The 18,991-nt window shown below is 47.0% G+C and overlaps 4 protein-coding genes across 8 annotated transcripts in view; 1 reads left to right on the forward strand and 3 right to left on the reverse strand.

The window, feature by feature from the left end:
- Positions 1–8: 8 nt before the first annotated feature.
- On the reverse strand, positions 9–3,407 carry dync2li1 (dynein, cytoplasmic 2, light intermediate chain 1). Its single transcript, XM_076160342.1, has 13 exons — positions 3,325–3,407; positions 3,106–3,229; positions 2,976–3,010; positions 2,773–2,842; positions 2,566–2,654; positions 2,169–2,367; positions 1,914–1,982; positions 1,756–1,833; positions 1,513–1,592; positions 1,222–1,292; positions 962–1,059; positions 733–825; positions 9–120 (listed from the first exon to the last, which is right to left on the reverse strand). Exons 1-13 carry the CDS (start codon positions 3,336–3,338, stop codon positions 58–60), a joined length of 1,083 nt encoding a protein of 360 aa, XP_076016457.1. The 5' UTR covers positions 3,339–3,407; the 3' UTR covers positions 9–57.
- An 850-nt stretch (positions 3,408–4,257) lies between these two features.
- On the reverse strand, positions 4,258–5,304 carry lyrm7 (LYR motif containing 7). The gene is made up of 5 exons (XM_076160468.1): positions 5,208–5,304; positions 4,954–5,026; positions 4,758–4,828; positions 4,444–4,525; positions 4,258–4,338 (listed from the first exon to the last, which is right to left on the reverse strand). Exons 1-5 carry the CDS (start codon positions 5,223–5,225, stop codon positions 4,268–4,270), a joined length of 315 nt encoding a protein of 104 aa, XP_076016583.1. The 5' UTR covers positions 5,226–5,304; the 3' UTR covers positions 4,258–4,267.
- Positions 5,305–5,341: 37 nt separating this feature from the next.
- On the forward strand, positions 5,342–6,863 carry hint1 (histidine triad nucleotide binding protein 1). The gene is made up of 3 exons (XM_076160467.1): positions 5,342–5,503; positions 6,319–6,423; positions 6,537–6,863. Exons 1-3 carry the CDS (start codon positions 5,405–5,407, stop codon positions 6,699–6,701), a joined length of 369 nt encoding a protein of 122 aa, XP_076016582.1. The 5' UTR covers positions 5,342–5,404; the 3' UTR covers positions 6,702–6,863.
- A 347-nt stretch (positions 6,864–7,210) lies between these two features.
- cep170aa (centrosomal protein 170Aa) overlaps positions 7,211–18,991 on the reverse strand; it is a 32,722-nt gene continuing 20,941 nt past the window's right edge. For 2 of the 5 annotated variants that reach the window (XM_076160315.1, XM_076160312.1), the window contains 12 exons: positions 17,235–17,615; positions 16,796–17,085; positions 15,384–15,485; positions 14,556–14,673; positions 12,867–14,432; positions 11,278–11,554; positions 10,716–10,947; positions 10,406–10,573; positions 10,202–10,290; positions 10,008–10,101; positions 9,862–9,913; positions 7,211–9,730 (listed from right to left, as the gene is read on the reverse strand). In XM_076160315.1, the coding sequence (XP_076016430.1) occupies positions 9,408–9,730; positions 9,862–9,913; positions 10,008–10,101; positions 10,202–10,290; positions 10,406–10,573; positions 10,716–10,947; positions 11,278–11,554; positions 12,867–14,432; positions 14,556–14,673; positions 15,384–15,485; positions 16,796–17,085; positions 17,235–17,615 (3,692 nt within the window). In that variant the 3' untranslated portion in view covers positions 7,211–9,407. The remainder of the gene's footprint in view (positions 9,731–9,861; positions 9,914–10,007; positions 10,102–10,201; positions 10,291–10,405; positions 10,574–10,715; positions 10,948–11,277; positions 11,555–12,866; positions 14,433–14,555; positions 14,674–15,383; positions 15,486–16,795; positions 17,086–17,234; positions 17,616–18,991) is intronic. The other 3 variants (XM_076160316.1, XM_076160314.1, XM_076160313.1) reach the window with 3 other exon arrangements.

An 18,991-nucleotide genomic window follows, 5' to 3' on the forward strand; every position in this document is an offset into this window, starting at 1 on the left:
TATGCTGTGTGTGTGTGTGTGTGTGTGTGTGTGTGTGACATTAAAGCTGAGGGTCTCTTAGGACTCCAGTTGAAGTCCTTTCCATGATTTGGCTACATTCCTCTTGTACTGTTCCAACTCCTGAAAAACAGAGAGGACAGTCAAATATCACGTCTCCTTAACAGTGACACCAAACATATAAAACACTGTGCATCTTTTTGATCTCCTTTAAAAACACCACAATGCAAATAATACGTACTAAATACAGTTTAGGCCCTCATAAACTTTAATCTCTTCACCAAGCTAAAATAAACCTTTACCCTTCATTTCTTTTGGTCATCATGACCAATTACAACACGTGCCAACCAATAGCAGGATCAGGTAATCATCATCAGGTGAGTGAGCCAATGATAACAGAGTGGCGTTACTGCAGGTTACTGTAGTTCAAGTGGCACAGCTGCACCTGTGCAGTGAAGTGAGAAGGCTGCTTATCTGAGTTTACAGCTGGAGCGATACAGTACAGCCTGTGACAGAAACACTGATGCACAGAGGCCACTGACAGACATGAGGTCACTATCGATCATCCTGATTCAAGGCAAGGGGTAGAGTGCACAGGAGTCAGAGCAGGAAGTCCATCTGTCTCTCCCACAGTGAATTCTTATTTAAAATCATTACGTGTGTAGCAGTGTGAGACAGACATCAGTACAAGAACATCTGATCACATGAGGCATATGGTTGATCTGGATGTGTTACCTGGTCCTTCTGGGCCCTCATGGCATCAATCAGAGGCTCCTTGTACTGTGGATCCTTAGCTGGATCCTTAAGTTCTCTCTGCTCATTGATACTCTGCAAGGAAAAAGATTATGGCATCAAGTTTGTGAGGATTTATCCGTTTAAACATCACAAGTTGAATCAGTTGCATTGTGCAAAGCTGACATCTCTGCAAAGAAAAGAAAAGACAAATGTGTAGAAAGTGAAGTACCTCTGGAGGGAAAGCGCGCTCGTACACTTTCTTCCAGAGGTCCTTGGGGTTTTTGGCGTGCAAAGATGAAATGTCCACATCATTAGCAGGAGGTGAACCTTAAATAAAAGGAGAATTATATCAAACATGTAATATCACACAATCATATCAGATTTGGCTCAAAACCATAAGAAAGTCGCACAACTCGACAAAACACAAACTGCATTTTAATTCATTTACATGCATTATTTGTTTTGTCCACTGGAGAGTGCTGTGCTCACCTATTTGAGTGAAGGAGTCTGAGCCTGCAGGAATGATCAGAGGCTTGGTGGGGTCACCTGACACAGTCTTCCTGATCATAAAACAACAAGAAATACTGATATCATGACTCGCTGCAGTTATTAAACACATTGTTTTTTGGGGGTCAGTAAACATCACAGCCTTAACCAAACGTCTTATTTTCCATTCAGTGCAATAGTCTTGAGGGGAAACTGGTGGACAGATAAACTGGCCTGTTTTTATAGGGCTCATGACAAACACTAAGAAGGAAGGAAGGATTTTGGAACTCTCACCCTCTGTCCAGACCAAAAGCCAAGTGAGAGAAGAAGCTCTTCATTTTGGACATCAGACTCTCCGACTTGATGCTGGTGAACTAACAAACAGAAGCAAACACAGATGAAGAGAGTTGTCCAATGGATGCAGTGTTGCAATGTTGGGAGAAGGCAAGAAAAAGCATGAAATGTGACTGAAAATGTGCTCACAATGTTACATCATTAAAGAAACGTGAGTTGTCCGTAATGTAAAAGCAAACTTACAATGAGAGAAGCTGCGTAGTAGTGAGCAATAAAACGCAGTGTTTTACTGACCACCTTCTTATTGTGAGAGTCCAGTTCCTACAAAACACACAGATTATATATTACCTTTTAACTATTAGTTTGAAATTGTGCAAATCACCAATATTTCACATTTTTACCTGGAATAAGTCGTATTTGCTGCCAACAATGAGCAGAGGAACAGGAAAGGGACTGATCAGGTCTCTGTCCTGTTGGTGGAGTTAATCACAGTTAATCCAGGATAAATAAGACCTTTTACATTTCAACGTTTACCACATTAGAAGCTGAAATTCATCCTTAGACATCTTATCTAACTTAGTCCACCCTCTGAAATGACAATTAGCAGTAAGCTTTAGTATGTTTTTCATGTATAGTCTAACGTTGTGAGCGCTCACAGGGTAGTCTTTAGGTAAGACACGTGCTGGCAGGTGGACAGACGTCTGGCTCTTGGCCCCGGGCTTGGCCTTTTCTCCTCTCTGAGCCTGTGACGAAGCCTTTTCCACTTGGCTTTGTGCTGCCTCCACAAGCTTTTCCATGGTCCCCCACAGGATGTTGGGTTTGGACAGGTCCAGGACCAGGATGACAGACAAAGACCTGGAACAGAGAGGAATGAATACATTTTTACTCACATGCTGCATAGATCTAATACTTTATTAATACACCATCTTGTGCTCCCAGGACACTTATTTATGTCTACAGAAACTACACAAATCATACATACAAATCTGACAAATCCTCAAAAGCCAGAAAGAAGAAGACAGGACCCCCACACGCTGCATGTCAGGGATTTACCTGATGTTTAGAGGTGTGACGGGGATCTGGATGAGGTCTGACAGCGAAGTGCCTCCTCCCAGCTCCCACAGGTGAGCGATATCTTTAGGCTGGACAAGGCAAAAACACATCAAGGACGGAGAATCACACTCGGGCCTTGATCGCACCAACTGTGTAAACAAGTGCAGATCTAGTCCAGTGAAGACAAACAAGTCAGTGTTTCCTTACCGTGTTGTGTCCCTTGGCTCTTCTCCCAAACGTGTATTCCAGAGCCAGCGTTGGCTTGGGTGGTTCGTCCCTGTAGGACAAACATGATCACTTATTACCACTATGTGTATGTAAGCTTAAATTTTAATATATTTTTAAATCAGGGTGGGAAACTATCTATTGGTAACCCAGAGAGAAAAGGAATAGTTTGGTGTCTGGCTCACCTGTCCAGACATCTGAGCAGGAGGGAGGTTTTCCCCTGAAACAGAACACAGGTTTGCTTATAGCTAACAGGATTAGGTGTGTGTATGTGTGTGTCTGTGTGTGTGGTCTGGCGTAAACACGTAAACACACCCCGGCTTTGCTTCCTATCAGAAACACGGTTCTCTCTCCGGTTGCCTCTCCTCCGTCCTCCTCCACACCTCCGCTCTCCCGGCTCCGCACCTCCGCCGCGGCCAGCTCCCACAGCGTGTCCGAGCTAAACGAGACCGGGACCAACCCGACATGGCGCTTCAAAATACATAACCAGGTGTATTTGAGACGTTAACATCGAACCTAAACTGCGATTCTTACCTCACTTTTGGCATCGCATCCGAGATGTACCTTCTTGTTGACAAGCTAGCTGACTGAAAGCGACGATACCTTGTGTTGCCAGGGTAACGTCGCTTTGTAATGACGTATCCTGCCGTATGGGATTGTGGGAAATTGAGTTATACAAAGGCATGACTGTTTTCCTCCCCATGATAAGATTACAGAGAGAATATCTCAATAATAAGAGACACTGCACCGCGTATAAACATGTCAACAAGATAACAGAGACATGAAAGATTGGATTTAAGGTGGAGAGATTCATTTATGAGCAAGAAGAAGAACAATCTTTTTATTATTCCATATATATTTTATTTCATATTTACAGATGAAATGAGGACACAATACACTGTGTAGCAATGACAGGTTAGAATTCAAACAAATTCAGGCTTGTATGACGTTTTAAAGACAACATTTTGAAGATACCAGTGACAGGAAATATTGCAATTCCAACAAGATACAGTAGCAGTGTCAGGTTAGAATTTGATATGCAACACTGATTCAGAACACTGCAATATGACTTGAATGAACATGAATTTTGTTATTTTAAAAGAGCTCTTTCATGAAGAACCATCATGGACTTTACCCTGGCGTTTCTATTCATCATGTTTAATAGACTGAGCAATAAATACCCAAGCTGTTCTAATTTTATCAGAACACACATACACAAGCACAGTTACATTTCCTTGCAGTGCAAATGAAATGTATTAATTACCTTTAACAAAATAATGTACATGAAATCATGACTGTTACAGTGACTGAGTGTGTAAAGAAGAACAGCTGGAAACTTTAATCAATAACAGGCATTGCTCCTCAGGTATACAGGTGATCTGTAAAAAGCTGAAATGTTGTTTTGGATGAACCCTTTAAATTGCAGATGCATATTAATGACAGATGGAGTTTTTTGAAGCAAACATCTTCCTTGATGTCACAACTTTTTTCTGGGTTGGTCACAATATGGTACATTTTCAAGCATCAGGCCATCTCTGGGTCGAAGCACTGTTACAAAATAAAAATAGAGAAACATCACACACACATATGCAACACTCCTTTTCTTCTAGCTTAATAACAAAATAATAGAAAGGGAGTGAAACTGTTACGTACAAAGTGTCTTTTCATCGACGTGCTCCATCTGCAGCACAGTTTGGCGAAGAACAGCTTCTACATCTGAGCCCATTTTGATCATCTGCAAAAGTAGAAGGGCAGAAAAATAATTGATAAGTGCAAACATGCATGCAATCAAATGCAACACCATGCAACACCATTCAAAATGTATGCATTTACTGTTTAAGTGTGTAAAGAAAAAACACAATATTTACTTTGCTCTTGACTAACAGAAGAGGAACATCACTATTTCTGTACACACACGTACAGGGTATTAGAATGTGCGCCACATCGGTCATGATCCTTGATTGTACCTTATTAATATTTTCTTCTGAGGCTTCATTTTTGTTTTTCTGGAACTCCTCATTGATCTTCACCCGTGCAGCTTAAAAGGGGAAACACGCAGCTGATTAACATGAACATGAAGTCTAGGTGCATAATTTCTCCAAATGTCTACTTCTCCTTTGTGAATAAAACATGTGTAAGTACTTATCCAGACATATATCCTACCTGTCAGAGCTCTGTGGTCGTCTTTGAACACATCGATCCTTGTTCTGTGTAGCGATTTAAACACACTTAGGACCTGCGTTGATATCAAAATAAAGCATTCGGCATTAAACGTACGATTGTAGCACGTAAACAGCCATTTGCTTCTCCTGTCGTTTCACATACTAACGAATGTATTTGTATATCCCTGTAACAACAATGGCTTGGTAAAAAATGCAGCATAAGTCAGAATAATACATCTTTATTTACATCCTCACCTTCAAACGAGTCCCCATGTTGACTTTTTGCTTAGTTCCGGCTTTGCGAACGTCACTCTTCACAATAACCAATCAGCGCGCACGTTTGATCAACGTGGTTTTCTAGCCAATGAGCGTTCAGCAGGGTGTTCCGGAGCCCAAACTGTCTCTCGCGCTGCTGCCCCGCTGCTGCAGTGAGTGTATCTGTCTGCGCCAACATGGCTGATGATGAAATAGCCCGGACAGGCGGAGACACGATATTTGGGAAAATTATACGCAAAGAGATTCCAGCAAAACTAGTCTACGAGGATGATAAGGTATGCACGCGGCATTCTCACTCCTAAACACGCGTGGGTGCGAGTGAAGCTGTCTGCTGCTCTGCTTTGAGCTCCGGGGGGGAACCACGTTAGCTCTGTGCTAGCTCTGCAGGAAAAAGGCTAAAATACATTCTAAAAATGTATTCGTTTTAAAAATAGATGAGCTAAAGTGCGTTTATGTTTGCTATCTCTCGTTGTGGAGTCAGGCGTTGCCAGGCGTTGCCAGGCAGGTAAGTGGGGGAGTTTGGCTGTCAAATCAAAGGCCAAGTCCAAGTTTGTGTGCAGTAATAGAACAACAAATACAGATGCGCATGCAGCTACTTTTCAATGCAGAGATTTTGATTTATATCAGTTAAAGCCCGACTTTAACTCGCAGTATTAATTAGGGTTGAGTCAATTTAAGTGCGTCACTGGATCCAGCACGACAACTATAACAACACACAGGCGTAGACGCATCTAAATGGAACACAGCCAGGTTTGTTATTATTCACTCCTGTGCTTTTCTGTGATGACTCTACATTAATGGTGACTCGGTTCCATTTAGGCCAGAGAGCCCTGGGAGAGACACAGCATCAAACCTTCAGACAGTTCCCTATTACCCAAATACAGTAGCAGTAAACTTAAACTACAGGGGGCGCTGTGGCTAAATATGGGCCCATAATGAGTTTGTCGGGTCTGTCCATGTTCTCTGATTTCTAAGGACTCTGATGCAGCAAAATGTTCTACGTAACCTCAAAGCTTTGTGTTACATACACTGATAATAAGCATGTAAACCTATAATATCTGACTAATTCTGCTGTTTTTCCTCATTTCAGTGTATAGCCTTCCCTGATATTTCCCCTCAAGCTCCCACTCACATCCTTGTGGTCCCAAAGAAGCCGATTGTTCAGCTGTCCAAAGCAGAAGAGGGTGATGCTGCTGTGAGTACGAGAAACTGGACTTTTACACAATCATTTAAAGCTGAATAAACACTTTAATATGCCACACCTGAGCTAAATGTAGTTTGAGTGATTGCTTGTGTCTCTGACTGTAGTTGTTGGGCCACTTGATGATGGTTGCAAAGAAGTGTGCCGAGCAGGCGGGTCTGTCTGAAGGCTACAGGATCGTCATCAACGACGGGGCGGATGGAGGCCAGACGGTCTTCCACCTCCATGTCCACGTCCTGGGTGGGCGCCAGTTGGGCTGGCCCCCCGGCTAAGCTCTCATTCCCCCGCATTGAGCATCTTGCCGTCAGCCTTCAGTCATGTACCAACCAATACACATTTATTGTTGGCAGTTTGTAAGTTTGTCGGATGAAAGAAATGAGCCATGCAAAAATTGGAAGTCTGTCAGAGTTCATTAAATGCACTTCATAACACAAGTCTTTTTGTCTCATTTGACTTCTGGTGTGGTTTTCTGCCCAGTGTCTCCCTCAACCGAGTGCTGACAGGAAGAGAAAGCAGTCACTGTATTTAATGATAAGAATCTTTGAGCCAATTTTTTTGTTCCAAGGAGAAACTAGGCGATCCTGCAGGGCGGCTTGTGACAACAGAAGAATGTTTACTGAGGTATCTAGACTTTGTCTATGATAAACAAACCACAGAACAGATCTGTACTTCTGATGCAAGTTTGATGGAAGGTATTTGTCTTAGTTAGCAAACTGGCAACATTAGATGCTCCAATATTTATTTAAAAAGTCGAATCAAAGCACACTGATTGTAAACAATGAAAATAGAAAAACATCAATGGCTCTGTTTTATTGACAATAAGAAACAATGCAGATAGTGGAACAAATATAAAATACATGAAACATCCACAAAATATTAAACAAAAAAATAAATAAAATTTTCTTTACAAAATGACAAAACAAAAAACACTGAACTGATAACAGGAAAAAAATAAACATGTACCTACTCACTGTCCCCCCTGTATCCTTTAGAGATAAAACAGGGCCGCAGTGATTCAAGGCTTTGTTTATACGACAGAATAGCTTCAGAAAGTCAAGGCAGCCACTTTGATATCAGATAAGGAGATATCCTTCATTTCAAGCAGCCTTTCACTGCTTCTTCACTTCTTCTGTGAGAGGGAAAAATACCACATTCTGATGTGCAAAATAAGAGGAACATTTTTTAGACAACTACGTCTTTTTTTTCTATTTTAACTTGATGCCCTTCAATGGTTAAACTGGGCACTTGGAGGCATTGAAAAAAAACTGTACAGTTACAGTATAGACAGGAGAGAAGGGACGTGTTCTGGTACCTAAATTCACAATTGCTAGAGTATCTAAATACTAATACACTGTCTTGTTAAGTCATATTACTCTAGAACACAGATTATAAAATGAAGCAGGATTCAGGAAATGGTTAATCCTCATAAATTAACAGGAAAAGCAGCAAAGACCGTGAGGAGGTTAACTGATTCCACAGCATCAGTGAGCAGGAAACATCTCTCCCTGGGTGGAAATACAACAAAGCGTATTTATATACACACACACAGATATACTGATATGAAACTGTATTACAAGCCTGATCCGTCAATCGATCGGATCATTATGTCCAAAGATGTGATCGGTGGAAACACAAAGGCCTCCTTATGAGTTCCAGCAGCTTTCTCAGGTTCAGGTTCTTGCGAAGTGGAGCTCAAACAGGTGCAGTAAAGCTCCAGTTTGACGCGGCGCTTAAAAAAGGGACAGAAAGTCAAGTTTCTACAATACAAAAAAACAACAATGAGAAAATATTCAATTTGAATATGTCATTATGTCACAGCAGGGGGGCGACTGCATGAAGGTCCAACCGCTAATTGGAATTTGAGTGATGGCACAGAAGAACAAAGCAATAAGGGCACGGATACTTCAAACACCAGCCACATGGGGCAGGAAAGGAATGGAGCGATTCAAACATGTAACAAAGCATGTAAACGTTTGGATGACAGAGAGGGGTCTTCATTTAACACAAACATAAAGATGAAGTGCCATCTTTGAATCCAACAGCAACAACAGCAACCCCTCTCATGCTACATGTTTACTTTGGTTGGTGGATTCTTTCAATAGTGACAGGAAGTGATCATTGGTTCACTGAAAGCTGTTGCTACGAAGCCAGACCATTTCTACTAAACAGCGTTAGTAAGATCGAAACAGAAAGTAAACTCTCAGCTGTGTGTGTGTGTGTGTGTGTGTGCGTGTGTGCTACACCCTGGAGAGAAAGGAAAGAAACAGCAAAGTAAAGCGGAAGGAGAGGAGGAGGCACTACAAATACATTTGAACAATCAGATGTGTGTGTGTGAGAGACGGATCCATCCGTGGACTTCATCTGTCAATCAAATATAACTGTGTCAATCACTGGTTCAGGCATGGCGTGTGTTGATAAGTGTGTTTGGTTCGTCATGGAAATTATTGCAGTGTGGCGCATTTAGTGTAAATATAACTTGTGTGATATGAAAATGTATTCTGAGAAATTATGGTACAATTCATCTTTAAGTTAAAGGTTCTATCTTATATTATATGGATGCTGCTGTTTATTGAGACACTGCCCATGGTGTGTGTTTAAGGCATGTCCTTAGGAGAAGACTGGAGGAGAGACTGTACACCCACAGAGACGTCTGTCCACTGAGACACCTGTCCACTCGTCCACCAGGACACACAGGTGGCCGGTGAACACTAACACTTTATGTTTACGATCCAATCATTCACGGGTCATTTCCTTCCCACCGCTCCATGGGATGTATGGCATCTAAAGTACAGAGAACCGGGTCGGAGTCTGAAGCAGTATGTTGCAGCCCAAGTACGGCAACACTTTGACTAAAGCGTTAACTCTTAGCCTGATGATGTCAGGAGAATGACCGCTCTTCTGTCAGCGCAGTTGGTTTAATGTTTCTGCACTCCTCCCCTTCTTCAACCTCATAAGATCCGTGACGGGGGAACGCGTGTTCACTTCTGTGCGATGGCTTCCTCTCCGTTGGGCCACATGCGGTTGAAAGACAGTCCTCCCACTCCCGTTAACGCCAGACCCACGTCCAGCTTTCGTCCCTTCTCCTCCGTGTTGGCGGGGGAGGAAACCTGCCCCCTGGTGGAGGCCGTTGATCCTCCGGGTGCGGCTAGGATCTGAGGGAGCGCTTCCTTGGCTGGGGGTTGGGATCCGGGGGAGGTGGCTGTTTTGGCTGTCAGAGGCTTGGAGGGGGTGGTGGGGCTGACGAGGCTGAGGCTGGCCAAAGCATCCAGAGTCCCGTCTGGATCCACCATCACATTAATCACTGTGAAAGGGAGAAGAGCAGGAGAAAAGTGTTACACTCAAGCTGCTACGTCTACACTTCAGTCCAGTGGAACATGAGGGCCAACAGCAAACCCAATTACATGAGAGATGAACACGGATCTTCTACTTTACCTTGAAGCTGCTTCTCAACTCTCTTCAGCTCGAGCAGGATTGAAGAGATCTCCTGCAGCGAGGAGAGAAGAAAACAACCAAACTGTTAGTTCCCAGCATGAACACTCTGTCTGAACACTGTGAGGGGGAAAGTCAGGTCGCCTCACCGTGTTGGAGGTTTTCAGGAGCGGCATGTCACTCTCAGACCTCAGTTTACTCTCGATTTCATCCCAGTTCCTGTCTTTATCCTTAAACAGTATCCTGGAGGAGCAGAGGACACACAGGAAACCACACAATGAGGAATATTAACAACAATGTGTTCTCATGCAAAAAAAAGTTTACTGTTACAAACTAAACGTACCTGATTTTCCCTGCTGTTTTGTCCACAGCGTTCCTGATCTTGGTGGACAGCTGAGACACTGAGTTGAGCAGCAGGCTGTCCAACACCGCCTGAGAGAGAAGACACACATTTGTTTTCCTGACTTGCCTCCCGTTTCTAAATATAATAGAATAAAGGTTTCAGCTTTGTTGTGTCGCCTGTGTTGTCTTGGTTCTCCTCCCTCACCTCTTCTCGGTTGTAGGTGCGTCTCCTGAGCGCTCGGGGCTCCACGCTGTCGGGAGCGCGGGGGCGGAGCTCCACCGGCTTGCCGTTGACCTCCGGGGCTTTGCTGGTTGAGATCACGGGGGGGATCTTCTTGAAGTTAAGGCTCTCGTCAAACACTCGATCCACCAGCTGGGCGAGAAACGACAAGAAGGAAATGAGCTTAAATGAACTGAGACTGGAGTTTAGTAGAGTTTAGTAAAGAGAAGTTAGAAATGAAGGAATGAGATGTTGATGGGGATGTAAACACGTGCAGTAAAAGAGAAGCGGGCACCTTTCTCATGCTCTCCTGTATGTCCGGCTGCGTGGGGCGTGCAGGGCCTACCTCTTCCCGGGTGTCGATGGCCGATCCCGGGGTGGTGGCGGCGGTGCTGACGGTGGTGCTGGGCGCCGTGCCCGACGAGCTGACAGAGTCGATCTCGCCGGCCACGTCGTGGATCTCGCGGGCCAAGATGGCCAGGTCCTTAGCCAGGTCCTGGCTGATCCTGCGCACACAGGGGAATAACCTGTTAACCACCAGACAAGGCGCTTTAGAAACAACAAAATACACACAAAATACACACAACATGCACACAACATGCAGAGACACACAATAATCACATACACAAAAAAAGTGCCTATGTAGTAATAAATATACAGTATAAAGACATTGTGATTTAATATTTTGTTCCAGTATAAAGCTGTCCAAATTCAAACGCAAAAATTCTAGTAATAAATTAAAATACTAATTAAAAATACTGTATCTAAGTACCATGGGTGTCAGATTAAAGAACCAAAGTACATTATTAGCCTCTAACATATAGATATATATGAATGTAAATGTCGTATACGCGTACCTGGCTATCTCCTCGCTGTGTGCGGTCCAGTCCCTGATGTACTCCTCCTGCTCCTTCATGCGATGTTTCAGCCCCACGCCCCCTGAGCCGGTCGCAGTGCCGGAGCCCGGGGGGACGGCAGCGGTGCTGAGCCTGGAGCCGCGGTGGACCACCTGGTGATTGGGCCGCAGGTGAGCGCGCCCCCCGTGCTTCTGGGTGTTCCGGCTGGAGCCGAACTCTTCCTCTGAGGTGGAGCCGTACTCAGGGGGCAGACGCCTCCATCTGCTGCTGCTGGACACTGAGGACGAGGCGGAGGAAAAGGCAGAGGTTTAGTCTCTGATCAGCCATGACTAAAATCTAGTGACTCTAGAATCTAGTCACTAGTGATGTTAATGATGCGATTAGAGGGCTTTGTTACTGAGGCAGCCAATCGCTGCTCTGATCCAAGCGTTCAAGCAGAATTAGTAACACTTTATTTAGAGGCAGCAGACGACAGCTCAACATGGATTTGTCCATTTGTGGACTTCCTCATTCCTGCAACTTAAACCACAACACAAACTTAAAAACTTAACTACAGCTACTTCATAAAATAAGATTCAAACTGAAAAATTAGAGGCGTTAACGATAAAGATTGATAATGTCGTTCTCTATTTTCCTCTTTAAAATGCGGTGGCCATGAGAATGAGAATGTACGCAACACATCTGATTCTCAGGAAGATTCTGGAGACGATAAAACAGCAACAAAAACAAATTCAGCTGCAGTATTTTGCCACGTGCAGCCAACAAAACACCAACCAGGTAGAAAGCAGCTCCATGGAACATTGTTCTGTTAAGCTGCGACACAATGTTCACATAGCAGCTGTGTTAATGCAGGAGACACCGTGGCTCTGGTTTATCGAGAGCTACTGTAAATGACAGAAGCCTTGGAAGGGTTAAAGTCACGTGTAATGCACCACTGTGTCCACAGGGTGGGGCAGTGTGGCTCAGAGAGTTGACGCAGTTTCACACAGAGGTGGTGGGAGGGGAGCGTTAGAGTCTCCATCCAGGTTTATGTAAGGGAGGGGAGGGGAGGGGACACGTGGTTAAACACTGCAACACACACCAGAGCTGGATCACTTTACCATCTCTGTCCTCTAGCTTTTCATTTAGGCAGGAACCACTAAAAACTGTGAAATCTGTATTTTACAATCAGTAAAACGTGTGTATGTCTATCAACCAAACAAGGTTTTTGAAAGATTTAATAATCCTTAGATCATCTTCTTGTTTTTTCTACCAACTGATAGATGATGTGGCAGCATGTGTTTATGTGACCCAGGTCTGACACACACACACACCCACACACACACACACAGCGTCCTACTAAGCCTCTACAGCTCAGGTACAGTACCCATCAACTCCTCCTCTGTAGCTCCGCCCTCAGGTTCAGGCTGAGAGCTCTCTGGACCATGGAAATGAACGCACAAGTACAAAGTACATCACAACATAATGGCACATGTTTAGAGACAGATGATCACACATTGACACATAATGAGGGATATTTACAGACCTGGAGGCATAAACCAGGCGCACTGTGATGATGTAATGAACCCTGTTGTGGCCGCTGTGCTCACCTGTGGGCGAGCAGTATCCAGATGTGGTCGTCTTGGTCTTGGCCTCTGTCAGTTTGGAGACGCTGTTGGCCCTCATCCTCGGCGTCAGTCTGTTCTCCGTGGGCGTCGTGGAGCGCAGGCCCAGACGCAGAGCCGTCTCGGCGGACAGGCGCGATGACGAGCTGGAGTTGCGGTTCACCGTACACTCTGAGTCGCTGCGGGCTGAGATGGAGCCCACGCGCGTCCTTCGAGGCTGCGCCAGCAAGTCCAGTCGCGTCAGTCCCTTGCGACCGGAGGGCGGTTTGGAGGTGGAACTGGTGGTGGAAACCTCAGACGCCACGGACACTCGGTCTGCGTCGGCCAGGTCTGTGTCGGACGTGTCCCCCAGGCGAGCGCGGCGCAGCAGGGAGGCTCTCGTGGGCCTCGGTTGAGGCAGAGCGGCCTGCTTCCCCAAGGAGGAGGTGGTGGCCGCCTGAAGGTTGCGGCTGGGTTTGGAGGAGGCGCTGGTTGAAGTCTTAGCAGATCTGCTGTCCAGTTTGGAACGGAGGACGTCGTCTGCGTGCGAGCCGCGTCCGTGAGTCGAATGCCCGTATCCGGAGTAGGTCTCCTGGTCCGAGGAGAGGATGTCAGAGATGGGGAAAGAGGAAGTCTGGTCATCGTCGGTGAGATCCAGGGAGGCCTGGCGCGCCCTGGAGGAGGCGGAGGAAGGCTGAACAGAGCGCCGTGCTTCACTACGACCTCCAGGCTCAACAGTCCTGGTTTTCGTCTTCCTTTCCAAGCGTTCCCGGGCGCTGGGGTTAGTGACGCTGGCCTTGGAGGATGTGCTCATGTTGCTCTTCTCCCGGTGCATACTGCTGAGGGAACGCCGCTTTTGCCCGACGCCACCCAGCGCTTTCCTCTCTGCCTCCCCGGCTATCTGACTGGCCGTGCTGGTGTCCACGTCTGACTCGGGGGAGTCGTTCAGAGGGGGATAGACTGAGCCATGAGAGGAGGAGGCGGTTTTGCTGCTCCTCTTGTCAAGTTTGTTTTCATCTCTGAGCTTGGCCTCCAGGAACGCCATGACGGCCTCGGTGTCCTTCAGGAGCGTCGCCGTGTCCATGCTGCCCACAGAGTCGCTGCGCTCACGCTCACCTCTGTTGATGCGTGGGATGAGTTCAGTCGGCACATTGGCGCTGGGCTTATCGATAGTGAAGCTGCCCTGCCGCACCAGAGGCTTCCCTGACTTATCTCCTCCTTCTCCTCCCCCTCCCCCTCCTGCTCCCTTTCTCTCCTCTGACCTCTTCCTCCGCTCAGCGCTGCCTGAGGTCCGGAGAGGAGGCTTGGACGGAGAGGAGGTGGAGCTCTGTTTGCGTTTACTGGCCATCTCACTGTTCTCAGCAGGAGTTGGGGACTCCCCGTCTCCTTTGTGCTCCTTCTCCTGGAGCTCAGTGTCCTGCTTCTCCCCGATCTCTGACCTCAGAGTGAGACCTTTGGCACTGGATTTAGCCCGGGGGTCATCCAGTGGGAGCTGGGGGAGGGTCCTGCGCTTGCGGTCAGTCACACTGGAGGAAGAGTCGTCTCTGCTGAGGGGCTCAAAGGCATCGGCTCCTGGAGGAGACCAAAGGACAATCGTTTGGACAAGACAGCTTAAAGAACATAGTCACCTACTGAGAATTCTCTACAGCTCCACAGGACATTTGCTCATTCTCTGAGACTTAAGTGTGTATCTACCTCTCTCTTTGTGCAGGAAGGCGGCCGTCTCTGCCCCTGAGCCTTCTGGATCTGTCCTGGTGTGATTGGCAGCTAGGCTGGCCCACTGAGAGACCCAGCTCGAGTCACCAGGAAGAGCCTGAGGGGGCAGGAGAGGAGGAGACGGAAGTGAGAGACGGGAAAAAACACAACAGCGGTGGCAGAGAGAGCGGCAGATAACATACAGAAGCAGGCGATGAGTGAGATCAGTGTGTATCTGCTCATCTGAAAGCCACATGAACAATGATGGAGATGACTTGGGTTTGTGGGGACGAAGAGTGTTTCAGTTCATAAACAATGTGACCAATGGATTTCAGCTTAGGAGGCAGTTGGGGTTGTGTGATGATGTCGTTCCTCATTTCACTGTGAGAAGTGTTTCTGTCTAAATGTCATAAAGTCCTTGGTATTAACCCTGTGAGAGACGTTACACACCCGCCCCCCTCTCATGATCTTCACGGATAAACTGCCTGGGGGGGTTGAGGGCGTCTCTCCTCATCTTAGCCTGATCTGATCTAGGTCAGTCACCGCGGGGACAAGCCCGCTCCCTAGACGGGCTGGAGGGGGAGACAGGGGAGCCATGGGAGTGACAGAGAGTCACGTGATCAGGAAGCTGAGTCTTCCTCAGTCACACTACAAGGATGTGATGTGTTTAAGCCATGCTGAAATTAAGGATGTGGCAAGAATTGTATAGAATCAATCGACGCTTCAACATAGAAAGACAAATGAAGACGAAACAAAGACAGACAGAGACAGGAGGGGGAGAAAGAGGAGAAACAGAGACAACAGAGTCAGACAGTTTAACATCTTCACCTCTTTCCCTGCATCTGCCGTCTCCTTTCCTCCGCCTCCTCCCGCGTCTCCTTTCAGGTCGGACAGAGCAGCAGGGTTCTGGTTCTGATCCACTCCAAACACCTGAAATAGTTCAATAAGCACAATTCTGACACAATCCGGCGGCCATAGATGCTCTCACATGCCTCCTTCACTGCGTGTGTGTGTGTGGCCTCGTATACTGTAGCACACGTCTCCATTTCCCTTTGTAATGATCCTGATCTAATTAAAGGTCCTCACCACACACACACACACGGTCCTATCGTCAACCAAACCTCTTGATGAACAAACGTGCATCGGAACAGAAAGAAGGTGTTGGATTAAAGCAACTATTCACGCACTTGATAACTGAGCGCCATGGCAACCAAGAGAGCTAAATCACTCAGATGTACACGCACACGGGCACCGTCCATTTACAAAAGGAACCCGGAGAGAGAGAGAGAGGACGGACTGTGAGCGGCGTGCCAATTAGTGTGTCAGCTAATTACAGGTATTAGCATAACAACACTTCCAGTTCTGAATGTAGTGTGCTCAGACTAGAAATACAGCCGGCTAATTACATCACTTCAGCCCTAAAATAACGCCTCTGTGCCGACACACACATACATAAAATGCACAGATGTCATTTAGTAAAGGAGCGATTGTAAATGATGCTTGTGTAATCATCTTTAATGGCCTTGACTCGCTGGAAATAAGGATATTTCCTCCAAATTAATGTCCTACAATGATTTAAAGAGCTGAAAACAGGTCTACTTACTCTACGACTCTACTTCATTACCTGACTTGTGTTATGGTCAAAATAAATCAAAGCTTTTTTCCTCATTTGTATTCTTTAGCACCATGAAAGCAACATGGCGGCACCTCTCACGCTTTGCCGCTTTAAGGCGTCGGTAGATTGTTGGTTCCTCGGCCTCCCTGGAGTGTTGCTGAATAAAAGAGTGCAGTGCTTGATGGAGGAAGTCTCCCCGGGTCACAAGAAGCGCTGGGGTTTAACCGACGGCCCAGGGGAGGGATGGAGTGGCGGTCAGAGCGAGTTGAGAGCTGACGGCTTTGTTTTAGTGGCCGAGGGAACGACAAAGCCTCAGAGGACTCGCTAATACCCCTGTGAAAGTGCCAACAGAGCAGCTAATGCAGAGGCTGTTAACCTCGCTCCAGTCTGCGTCTGCTTTTCCTCTCTGCCGGACGGAACTGACGCAGCAGGGACTGGAGAGACTGGAGCCAGATCTTACCTGGGAAAAGCAATAAAAAGCTTTCCTGTGAAGCTACACTGTGATTTGACAGTTTGAGGCTTACACAGCACTTCTCCGGCCAAAAGCTTGAAGTTCCCAAACTCCAATATAGCAAAGAAACTTCACCAATCAATAACCTTAAGCATCCTCCCTGTCTCCTCCTACCTTGTCTATCATGCGCCTGGCCTCCTCCTCCTCTGCGTTCCTGTTCTCCAGCTCGATGGTGTACGTCCCCTTGTCACTGTGGTCGTCCTCCCCCTCTCCCCCGGCCGTGCCCACCGTCCTCCCCGCGGCCGAGGCGTCCTCGCTGGGGCTGGTGGGGCTGCCCGTCGCCAGACCCGTGCTGATGGAGCTCCGGCCGATGCTCTGGTCCTCAGACCTCTGCTTGAGGAGGACACGGGCGGCAGTCGGGGCTCCGGCAGCCACTGTGGCTGGTATTGGAGCAGGGACCTTACCTAGAAGGGAGCAGACACACATATGGATGTCACATAGTGTGTGTGTGTGTGTGTGTGTGTGTGTGTGTGTGTAAAGTGGGGCAGAAACTTCTATGTAACGAGACCTTTTAATCCAGATGTTTAGAAGTTATTTGTAACAGTTTGCCTACCTGATTCTAAGGCTGTGGTGGCAGAGGTGGAAATGCTGAACACCTTAGGGTGGGAGGGGGGCTGGGGACACAGGCCCTCCCCGCCGGCCCCTGCCCCCAACAACGGTGCAGTCTGGGAAAACGAGTACGAGCGGCGTTTGCGATGGTTTTCCTCGTCGTAGAACTCGATCATAAAGGCAGTGCGGGGCCCGGTGCTTCGGTTCCCGCTCGCTGCGGCGCTGCACCCGTCTCCTCCCGCTCCCGCAGCTCCACCTGCAACTCCTCCTCCCCCGCGTTCGTGCGCCGCTTTCAGACGCTCCTCAAGGGCGTGGCGGCGGTTGGCGAAGCGAAGACCTAGTCCGTTCTCTGAGTCACTTTGGGTGCCGTCGTCGTGCTTGCTGCCTATCAGGACACAACAAGACACAAAACAAACAGATGAGTCACAAACACATCATTACTCTGTGGCTGCTGGGGAGGATGAGGAACTTCCTGCTGCTATGAATCAAACTTGGAATAACATGCCCAAGTCTACATCACAACTTCTAGAAACTATTGTGCAGTACAATAAAATGTGCCTGGTTGTTCAGATGTTTGCTTGAATGAGAGCCACTCAAGAGGAAGAAGAAATGAGTCCCACATCGTCCTGAAAGCACATTCATAGTTGGTTCCCGCAAGCGAGGAGCAGCTGTTGTTTGATCCAGATAAAAGCCAAAAAGAACTCTAAACTCTGAGCTTTGAGCTGGTCGGGTCTGATCTATTGACAAAAGCCTGGCTAACTTACAACGCTGCTGCTGGGCCTACAGTTTATGAATGTGAGTGGATGAGCGTGTCCTGTCCCTGCCAAGCTAAGCCAGACATGCCACCCACACGCTTACCGGACCCTGTCTACTACACTGCGACGACGGAGAGCAGGGGAGAGAAAGAGAGTGGGGAGGGGAAGAGGAGAATCAGGAGGGGGGGGGGGGGGGGGGGGGGAGTAGGAGGAGAGAAAGGGCTTTGGGGGTTGGAGAGAAGGGGAGACAAGAAGAGGAAGCTGAACTGGGAAGGAGGCGGGGAGGGGAAGTACAGGGAGAGAGAGAGAGAGTTAGAGTGAGAGTTAGAGAGATAGAGTTCAGATCCAGCAGTTACACGTGCTGCCCCTCTAACACAACAGACACAACAGTAGAGATCCTCAGAGAGAAGGAGGAGGAGGAGGAGGAGGAGGAGATGCATCACTCTGTCCTACTTCACTGTTACACCGGCGGCTCTGTTAAATGAAGTCTCTACATTGCTGAGTGGCTGTAAAGTCGCAACAAAGGAACGTTCCTCTGTGCTTAATGTTCACATTGGGACTCATTTTACAACCAAGTGGTGTCATTAGGACCAGGGAGTGCAGATTACAATGATGTTCTGTCAGCCATCCATCAAATCCATGTGCGTTAGGTCTACTCCCACTCCTGCCAATGCCCTTGACCAAGGCACTAGGCTGCAGGTCTGTAGTCAGTCCCCCTGGAGTTTGGATGAGTAAAATGCAATGAGGCTGAACAATTAACGACTACTCTGAAGACTGTTGTGATTTCACGAGTGTGTTTAAGGTTAAAAATGCCTTCAGTCACTCTGATATAGTAGAGAACAAACCCATGTACTTGTGACAATACCAACAAACGTTTCTTGTTCTTCCTCAGTATCTGTCCAGACTCAGTGACTATAAGGCTCTGAATCAGTCTCCTAACATAAACAATGTCACGTTATTAATGTCGCTAAATGTCGTTTAGTTGAGGATCATATTTGAGTCAATG

Source organism: Genypterus blacodes, unplaced genomic scaffold (assembly GCF_046128005.1).
Source record: "Genypterus blacodes isolate CSIRO-AG114 ecotype Tasmania unplaced genomic scaffold, CSIRO-AGI_Gbla_v1 ptg000105l_1, whole genome shotgun sequence".
NCBI lineage: Eukaryota > Metazoa > Chordata > Actinopteri > Ophidiiformes > Ophidiidae > Genypterus > Genypterus blacodes.

What these genes read in the sequence shown, in the direction of transcription:
- lyrm7 (XM_076160468.1), bottom strand. An exon ending in CGACCACAGAGCTCTGACAG is followed by an intron (nt 4,829 to 4,953) that starts GTAGGATATATG and finishes TCCCCTTTTAAG; the next exon opens with CTGCACGGGTGAAGATCAAT. An exon ending in CGTCGATGAAAAGACACTTT is followed by an intron (nt 4,339 to 4,443) that starts GTACGTAACAGT and finishes ATTTTGTAACAG; the next exon opens with TGCTTCGACCCAGAGATGGC.
- dync2li1 (XM_076160342.1), bottom strand. An exon ending in GCTTTTGGTCTGGACAGAGG is followed by an intron (nt 1,293 to 1,512) that starts GTGAGAGTTCCA and finishes TTTTATGATCAG; the next exon opens with GAAGACTGTGTCAGGTGACC. An exon ending in AGACTCCTTCACTCAAATAG is followed by an intron (nt 1,060 to 1,221) that starts GTGAGCACAGCA and finishes CTTTTATTTAAG; the next exon opens with GTTCACCTCCTGCTAATGAT.
- hint1 (XM_076160467.1), top strand. Translation starts at nt 5,405, where the DNA reads ATGGCTGATGATGAAATAGCCCGGACAGGCGGAGACACGATATTTGGG. An exon ending in TAGTCTACGAGGATGATAAG is followed by an intron (nt 5,504 to 6,318) that starts GTATGCACGCGG and finishes TCCTCATTTCAG; the next exon opens with TGTATAGCCTTCCCTGATAT. An exon ending in CAGAAGAGGGTGATGCTGCT is followed by an intron (nt 6,424 to 6,536) that starts GTGAGTACGAGA and finishes CTCTGACTGTAG; the next exon opens with TTGTTGGGCCACTTGATGAT.